Source organism: Pan paniscus, chromosome 6 (genome assembly GCF_029289425.2).
Source record: "Pan paniscus chromosome 6, NHGRI_mPanPan1-v2.0_pri, whole genome shotgun sequence".
NCBI classification, from domain to species: Eukaryota; Metazoa; Chordata; class Mammalia; order Primates; family Hominidae; genus Pan; species Pan paniscus.
Window position 1 is genome coordinate 140425174 of NC_073255.2, and position 9827 is coordinate 140435000.

General features: G+C 38.0%; 1 protein-coding gene across 3 annotated transcripts in view; it reads right to left on the minus strand.

Moving 5' to 3' along the window:
- RELN (reelin) overlaps positions 1-9827 on the minus strand; it is a 520521-nt gene that overhangs the window by 92611 nt on the left and 418083 nt on the right. For all 3 annotated transcript variants that reach the window (XM_003825720.5, XM_055114793.2, XM_063606317.1), the window contains exons 32-36: positions 7911-8069; positions 7534-7722; positions 6582-6855; positions 3133-3273; positions 2852-3029 (exon numbers count right to left, since the gene is read on the minus strand). In XM_003825720.5, the coding sequence (XP_003825768.3) occupies positions 2852-3029; positions 3133-3273; positions 6582-6855; positions 7534-7722; positions 7911-8069 (941 nt within the window). The remainder of the gene's footprint in view (positions 1-2851; positions 3030-3132; positions 3274-6581; positions 6856-7533; positions 7723-7910; positions 8070-9827) is intronic.

Here is a 9827-nt window from a genome sequence, read left to right on the forward strand (position 1 = left end):
CTATTTCTGGTTGCCTAGGATTGACAACTCGAAAGGTTCTTTTCTTCATGGGTACATAGGATTGCAGTGACAGCCAGTAAAACAGAATTTCACTATGCAAATAGCCTAAGGTCCAGACAAGTCTTTTAGTTTTTCAGCTGCAACTTCTGAATGATGTGACTCTTTACGGATGCATGGCTGTGTGATAATAAGTGGACATTGTCACTGATTTCTCATCAACTAACAAATGCCAAATGTAATTTTAGCTAACAGAGAACATTTTCCTCTTCTTAATCATATAAATTATAGATCACATTCCTCAAGAGCTGAAAAAAATTTAAGTAGAGCAAATTCCACAATAGCAACCACATATTGAGTGCCTATACATGCTGGGTGCTAAGATAGACATTTTACTCATTTAAAGCACCTAGCACTACTGAGAGAAAAATATTATTCTCATATTGCAGATAAGGAAACTAAAACTCAGAGAGGGAAAGTAACTTTCTCAAGATTACATAGTTTATAAGTGGTGATGGTAGGATTTGAACCCAGATATGTCAGATTCTAAAACGTCTATCCTTTATAAGATACCAGTGTTTTGTTTATTAAACTATCTTTTGGTTTGGGGAGAGAAATATCCAGATAATGCCAAATGTAGAATTTGAGAATTATTTGATATTGTAATGAAAACGCAACTGCATTTAACCCATCTCATAACTTCACAAAGCATAGATTCATACTTCAGGACAGGTTGCCATGTAAAAGCCTTATATTTCTAGTCTTTGTTTTTTCTTTTATGCCTAGTAATTCACTGCTCTGTTCGGTCCATGATACCTAACCCATGCATCTTCTTCATTTCTTCATGTCTTAATGTCTTTACCCTCTTCCTTATACACTTGCATAAAGCCTTGGATTTTTTTGTTTGTTTGTTTTAAGAGACAGAGTCTTGCTCTGTCGCCCAGTGGCTATTTATAAATGTAATCATAGCTCACTACAAACTCGAACTCCTGGCCTCAAATGATCCTCCCACCTCAGCCCCCACTGTAGCTGGGACTAGAGGTGTGCACCACTGTGCCTGGCTAAGTGTTGGATTCTTTTAGAGCTCAATGCCATGTGGGAGTTGAGGTTGAGAGGAAAGGTCCCTTCTTCAGATTGTAATGAAAAAGCTTTGAGGTAGACAGTTGATAGATTCAGGTAATAAATATCTCTTGCTAACATCAAAATATAGAAATATGATTACTCTTTCCCCTTGATTATGGAATGCAAGTATAAAGTTGTTCCCATGGGTCAATACAAGTCACTCTTAAAGGGACCTATTTTACACTGTATTTTGTAGGAGCAATTTTATTGAAAGTGAGCATGATTTGTAATCTGAAAATTTCTTTTATATTTGCAATATTTGTTTATAGGTTAGCATTTTATATTGATATTTATACAGCAGAACTGTCAAACTCTGCTGCCACATATATTCTAGTTCACACACATATGTTTCTTTTCTCATCCTTTTTCAGGTTCAGTGATCCATTTGTGCTAAAAGTGAGAAATTCTTTTGCAACAAACAAGCTATTTTAATAGTAGATAGTATTCCTGAATCTATAAACATTAAAAAGAGACTATCATATCCTTTTTCACGAAAGAATGACTTTCTAGGTCAAACTGCAACCTACTGAATGGCACATGCTGAGTCCTCTCTACATCTTGCAGAGCTGATAGATAATATGTCTAAGACATATAATGCTTGGCTGCTCTTGCATTTGGATGGCTAAAGGGAAAATATAAAACATTATGCATCTTTCTTGTTTAGAGGATCAAAAGACTAGGTTAATTCTACTGCTTAAAAATTTATCAGATAAAGATCTTTCAGTCATAAAAAGTTATAGGACTTCTGCTTTTTAGTCTTGTCAACTGGTTCAAATGGGTCAGATGTGAGCTAATGGTAATGAGAACTAACATCTTAGATAAGACAAAACAAAACAAATCCCGCCGCCCCCAAAACCAGGAGTTTCCACTCTGAAATGTTCTACCTTAATTTCTTCAGTCCCTCAAAACTCTCAGAGACTTGTAAATCTCTCTCAGGCCCTACGCATTTCTTTCTTTCTCATCCAAAACTTGAGAAGAATTTGGATTCAAACAAGGATGATAACTGGCATCTATTGACTATAATTGAAAAAGTTCCAGGGTATCTAATTTTCTAGGTGTTAGATGTTAATCATTAGGGCTGTACAGAAACCCATGCAGGTTTTTGTCAAAGATTTCATTTGCACACCTAGGTCAGTCAATTTCCCCATGCTGAGAGAGATGGGATGTGGCATGTATTCACATATGAAGATATGCCAGCTTAGCACAGAGTTTCACACAATTGCTTAACATTCTCTCTAACCAGACATCTCGGTTGAAATACAAAAAAGATATTAACAATGTCTGAGAATGCTATTTTACTTGACTTAAGTATTTGATTTTCTTAAAGTCACCAAATGGTTCTATTGGCAGAAAAAAAAAAAGAAAAGGAAAACTAAAGACCGTTCATAAAGTCATTTAGAAAATATTCCAAGTTAAATATTTAGTAACATAAAATCTTAGATTATGGAAATTTACATTCTAAAAACTATCTGCATATAAATTTATGTATATAATTCCAGCAGGAAGTAAGGAAGGTCTGATCACCAAAGCAGAGGAAAAATTTTATGCCCAAGTGATCATGAAAAAATGATTGCACTCAGAAGAGGAAACATGGTTTGGGCTAAAAGTCAATAACTATGTATTAAATATTATGTCATCTGAAGAGATTCAGAAATGCATTTGTGTTGAGCAGTGACTGAAGAAGACAATGTTAGTAGTAATGTTGGGAAGGAGAATCTTATCTGTATCTGACCCCTTTAAAAATTAGAGATGTTCCAGATTTGATGGTTTCACCATTCAGATTCCCCCTCTCTGCACCATACACTTCAGGCCAAAGGTCAGGATGTAAGTTCCCATTGAAATCGTCTTTAAGAATCGAGGGCAGAGGAACAACAGGAACACAATAGGGTCCACCAAAGCCCCGGTCACACCTAAGAAAGAGAGGGAGTGGAGAAAAGACATTTGTCACATGTTCAACAAGCCATATTTATTTTTGCGTTACAAAGAAAGAAACTGTCAGTTTTATTAACTTACACACAGCGTCCAGCATCACAAATCCCTCGTCCTGAGCACATCCAAGGGCACCCTGAGGCCAGTACAACATTATCAATCGCCCAGGAATCAGCCCCCACAGTGTAGTTGGCCTGAATCCATCTGAACCGGGTCCTGGGAGAACTAACCAAAAAAAAACACACCACTGGTTTGACAAGCAACCTTGAAAGCACAAGGACATTTATTTTAATTCCCTTTTCTCTTTAAAGTGCCTTCCTCCAGGGTCCAGTTCTCTCTTCCTTTACGCACTTTATTTTCCTACTAAGTAGTAGGAAATGCTGTTTTCTCTTGACTCATAAACAGGAGAGTAGAAAGCATGTTATTTAAATATTTCACTATTTTTTTCATGTAAGATTCTACAAACACATGTGTGAAGTGGAAAAGTTATTTGGAACTATCCACTTGTTTTGTTTTTGAAATACATGCAGAATTTCAGTTTTTGCTTTCAGACTCTTATTGCTATTCAGTACTGGGAGGGATTGAAGGTGATAAACATGAGGAAAAATTAGGGTCTTAAAAGTTCTGGCAGTGAGGTCTCTATTTTACTGTCCCGGAATGGTTTCTGAGAGTAAATGGAAGCCCTTGATACTTCTGCACTCTACTTTGGTTCTTGAGGTTCTGGCTTTCTAAAGCTGAGGTCTAGAATGATGTGATGTATTCTCATATTTTCTATTTATTTGCAATCTGTTATTTGGAGTATCTTGGGTCACAAGACTGCTTTATCCAGAAATAGATGCAGACTTACCAAACAACAGTAACAGCCCCTCACTTAGGAAAAGTTTGCATAGAAGTGTGTTTGTCTGTTATGTGGAATGTGGAACACAGTCTACTTGAAGTAGAATTTCAGCAGCACCATTCTAAGTAGAACTGTTTCCCCTACACAAGTTCTCCGTGGATGTGACACAGCTGTCAGCATGGTGGCTTTGACATGGAAACCTAATCACAGCACCACTGTTTACCACCCTTCAGTGGTTCCCCAACATATGCACTGTCAAGACCAAACTACTTAGGACGACATACATGGCTCCTCCATTGTCTGTCCTCTTTCCTGGCTCCAGACCTCCTACTTCTTACCTTGCAATTATATTCTGGCAACACTGAACCCTTGAATTTCCCCATCCATCCATGCTTTTTCTGGCTTCCTGGATTTTGTTCTGGCTTACGCCAGCACAAATGCCCTTTCGCTCCCCTCTTCTCCTGGATAAGCCCTACTCAGAGTCAGCTCAGACATCAACTCCTTCAGAAAGCTCCCTCCAGTTCTCCCTAGATGAGTTAGGTAGTATCCTCCTGTGTTTCAATAATATCTCCGAGTACTTCCTCTGGTATCATCTTATAGCATAAACAGCTGCTTAGAGGTTTGTTATCCTAAATACAGTGATGTGCTACATAATGACGTTTCTGTCGATGATGGACTGCATTTATGACAATGGTCTCATAAGATTATAATGGAGCTGAAAAAAAATTCCTATTGCTAATTGACATCTTGATGATTCTGACCTTGTGTATGCCAAGGCTAATAATGTGTGTTTTTGTGTCTAAGTTTTTAAGAAAGAAGTTTTAAAAGTTAAAGTTCTCAAAATATTAAAAGCTTATAGAATAAAGATAGAAAGAAAACATTTTTGTACAGCTGTACAATGTGCTTGTGTTTTAACTGTTATCACAAGAGTCCAAAAGTTTAAAAAAAGTTTATAAAATGGAAAAGTTACAGTAAGGTAAATTTATTATTGAAGAAAGAAAAATATTCTTTTTTTAAATTTAGTGGAGCCTAAGTGCATAGTGTTTATGAAATCTAAAGTAGTGTACAGTAATATTCTAGGCCTTCACAGTCACTCACCACTCACTCACCCACTCACCCAGAGCAACTTCCAGTCCTGTAAGCTCTGTTTATGGGAAGTGCCCTATACAAGTGTACCATTTTAAAATCTTTTATACCATATTTTTATTGTACCTTTCCTATGTTTAGATATGTTTAGATATACAAATACTTGGAATTATGTTACAATTGCTTACAGTATTTAGTATAGCAATATGCTGTACAGCTTTGTAGCTGAGGAGCAATAGGCTATATCATACAGCATAGGTGTGTAATGGGCTAAACCATGAAGGTTTATCTAAGTTCACTCTATGATGTTCACACAACAATGGAATTGCCTAACAATGCATTTCTCAGATGTATCACCATCGTTAAGTGATGCATGACTTTAACACATTTGGATCCTGGCATCAGCTTATTCATTTAGTACCAGAGTGCTTAAAACACAGTAGATATTCAATAAGTGTTTGTTGAATTTTTAAAAAATGAATAAATGAGCTACAAGTAAGCACTATTTAAAGCTTTAGCAGTCATAGGAAACTATTTTAGGCTAAATACTAAAATGTTTTGGCTTCCTGAATTTTCCCTTGCCTCTTGATTGTACATGTCTGGATCAGGTTTGAACCAGGAAAACAGAAACCACTATAAACACTTAACACAGAAAGAAATTAGTGCAAGGAATTGGATGTATAGCAAGTGGCAGAGCAGAGAAGCCAGTAGAAGCAGTGAGGAAACCGGAGTTTAGCAAAGTCAGGAAGCCACTTACTGTGAGTCTGAGACTGTAGGGACACAGGGAGGAAGTGTTGTTGCTGGTGCCCAGGGACCAGGGTCACCTGGAGGGCCACCCAGGGGAGCTAGAGCCACAGAAGTTGGCCAAGATGCACTTGAGGCAGAAAGAAGGGGGAGGAACACCCTGATTTATCCCTTATTTCTCCCCTCCATTCTCCTGCAGTGTCTGACAGATGTAGGAGGCTGGGAAATGCAGCCTGCCATTCAGAACAGAGCACAGGAATGGAGAGGCAAGGATCTCGGGGGAGCAGTCACAGGAGGTACAGCCTCTAACCAGTCACCACAGTACCCATTAGTTCCCAGAAACATCCTCCAATGATCCAAATGCCTACACCACAAAAGTGGAAGCCTGCTGTAAGTCAGTACAACTCTTGAATGTGATCTGAAATGCTGGGGAGGGGAAGACAGATGCAAAACAATATGAGCATTCCAAAGGAACCAAACTTTTGTTCATACTGTGGTATTGAGATGAAAGAAAACTAAGGATACTCTCCAATATGTGGTAATTTCACATACTGCTTTGTGTGAATAAGTATCAGTCTGGTTTATGGGCAGAGACTTATTTTTACAACAGTTTAAAAATGGAATCTGGTGGGCAGCCTTTATGTTGCCAAAGAACAGAAAAGTTCAGCCTCATAAAACTTTGGGTGCTCTCTAGCCACATTTAAAACTTGCAAACCAAAGCACCTTGCACTTTTTTTTCTTACTGGCACTTCCATGCATAATTATCATGAAAGAATAATAGAATCCCCAGGCCGAATCACAATTATTTTCAAATTAAGTGACAGGCACCCAAAGTTCTGACATGTAGCCAAATGACAATTCTCACATGGTGGAGAGTGGAAGGTAGACAGTGATCCGCTTCCAATTCTGGAATCTTTCCGAGGTGTAAATTGAACTTTCCGTGTAATGCAGACAGCCAATGGTTGGAGGAACACACTCTTCAGTGACAAGATGCCAGTCCTTGCCATTGTTCAGAGAATACTGGAGCTGTACACTGTGGGAGTTGCTGAAGGGCTTGCTACAGCCCATGCTCATTTCAAACTGCAAAAAGGTAGATGCTGACACATGAAAATCCCAGGTCTCAGCATAACGAGGTTTTCCTGAAAAAAAAAAATGTGTAATGGTAGCATATATGTGTGCCATTTTCTTATTTGGTGTTTATGCTTATAATAAACATCTTCAATAGCAAACAAAAATCATGGCCTATCTTTAGTGCCCCCTATGTGCTTTGACTTTTCTTCTTATATTTTCTGCTTTTATTTGGTTACCATAGATTTGGAAATATAGAAGGCTGCTAATTTGAAAAGCATTACCACCTTGGAAAGGGCTAACATAGTATCTTTAAAATACTGATATATTACAGTTATACATATATTGGGGGTTACATGTGATATTTTGATACATTTATACAATATGTAATGATCAAATCAGGGTAATTGGGATATCTATCACTTCAAACATCTATCTTTTTTTAAACATAGAGTCTTAAGTCTACAAGTTATGAAACATAGGAATGTCCTCTCATAGATTTTTTTTGCTCTTCTAAGAAACCTTACTCATATCATTCATGTTCTGTGAAAGACAGTTCCAACAAAAACTGTCACTAGGATTACCAAGTTGTCTTAGCACAATAAAACTTCTTTTTTTTCCCTGAGAGCCGCCCTCAGCATGGGTAGTTAGGCACACAGTTTTGCATTAGAAAGTTTCCTCCTGAGTTTTAGTTAATTTAGTCCTCTAGTTAATCAGATATTTTCCCTTTATCTGGTGACAATATATACCTATGTTTTCAGTGAATATCAGAGCAGTATCCATAGAGAGACAGTCAATATCAACTTGACCTCCTTGGATTCGATACCAGTTGGCTTGCAAATCTATAGAGCCATCAAATTTGTCTTGAAATCCAGTTTGAGAGCTGTCATTCATTCCTATAAGAACATCATCCAAAGCCCACTGGGCTGAATGCTTCCCTGCAATCAGATGAATAAAAGTGGTTAGAGAAGTTTCGTTACATAGCAATATGAATATCTTCATGACTGTGATTTTAAATCAAATTGTCTAGAAATTGACAGCAAATTAAGAAACACACAGTGCAAGGTGGGTATGGATACTTCATGACCTAAAAGCTACCAGAAAGCTGGAGTGAGCAGTAACTTACCATGTTGCGGTTGCCACCATCGGAATGCCGTTGCAGGTGTCTTCGCGTCCTGTGGCAGGTCAATGGAAATGATCTGTGGTTCCAGGAAGGACATGAAGTCCAACTCTCGAAGCAAATGCCAGAGTATCCCATTGTCATTTGAATACTGAACAATAAGCCCTGAGTTAAAAGACATAAATCCAGTTACTTGGACACTTTCCTAGAGGGGAAGGAACAGTATTTCTTAAATGGTGAGACTGCAGCAACCTCAAATTGTGTCTCCTAGAATGAGGGCACATTTGTGTAACTTCCAAGGAATGAATTAGTGGACCTGAAGGCTCATCAATTTTTTGATGGTTTCTAATGCACTGACTCCCAGGAAATGAAGGAAAAAATACATAAGCTCTTATAAGACTACTCAGCTTTATATGAGTGATGAGTAAGTTGGTAAGGGGAACATAAAAACCTGCGTCAGATCACGTATTTGAATTTTAGATTCTGTTCTGAACATTACAAAGTCTCATATCATTATTATATATTCAGAAGAAATATCTTAATCTCCCTGGCAAAAAATCAAGTAGCTCTTTGCTGCTGACGCACTAGGCAGTAAGCACCGCCTGGTCTGAAATTCTATTAAGCAGAAAGATCCTTTTACTTGCACTTCGCACTTTGTCAGATCTTGGTCAGTGAAGCCTAAGTGAAACCAAATTATTAAGTGGCAAAGCAGAAAGGCTCATGCTTCTCCAACATTAGTCTGACTTTAGTTTCTCTGTGTCACCTTTTCCCCTTTTCTTGTCCCATTCATCCATGCCCCTCCACTGTCACTAGGGTGACATGATCCAGGGGACTGCACATTAAAGTGTAAGGGACCTCATGTCCCTTCTAAAAGAGGATGCAGAGAAAGCGCAATGTTGAATGAAAGGAAAAAGTTGCTAAGGATGAAACTGTGGGAATCAATTGTGTACATATGTGTGTGTGTATAACGAGGTATAAATCAGTGCCTGTGTTAAGAATAAGACTGTGCCAGCCTTTATACCCACTTCTTTGGTGGGGGGGGGTAGAGTGGTAGAGGGTATTGATCTAATTGCCTATTCCATAATTTTCCTAAGACTGGCACTGCATATTCATTATTACGACTAGGGATATTGAACTACTTTTTGAGTATTCATAGATATTATGCTCAGTAAAGTTGTTATTTTTACTTTATTATATATATTTTATATATATATATTTTTTTAATTGAGACAGGATCTCACTCTGTCACCCATGCTGGAGTGCAGTGGCATGATTACAGCTCACTGCAACCTTTTCCTCCCCGGGCTCAAGTGATCCTCCAACCTCTGCCCTCCAAGTAGCTGGGACTATAGGTGTGTGCCACCTCGCTCGGCTAATTTCTGTACTTTTTGTAAAGACGGGGTTTTGCCATGTTGCTCAGGCTGGTCTCAAACTCCTGGGCTCAAGCGATCTGCCTGCCTCAGCCTCCCAAAATGCTGAGATTAAAGGCATGAGCCATTGCACTCAGCAAATTCTAACTCTTTTGGAAAATTATAAGTTTTTTTGCTATACACAACCTTTCTGTTTCCCTATTCTTGACTAACTAGAACTTCTCAACCCTTTATCACATTGGATAATTATTTTAGTTTCAAAAATATTACAATAAAGTGTAGTGCTAAAAGAAGGCTGCTTATGGCTAATTAATTCCACATGGAATTATTGTCACTACATCTGACAAAGGATGATGCCAGGAACAAAAATGACAAATATGCTAAAATTAGAAATCTCAAGAGAATCAAACCTACTGTATTTAAAATAAAAGAACTAATCAGACTGAATGAGAGGATGAAAATATGTTCAAATAACAGAACTCTTTGGGGGAGATAGCCTGCTATATACAGGTGTGGGGATGAGGGTTACAGCTTCTGTTGAATAAGGTGAGAC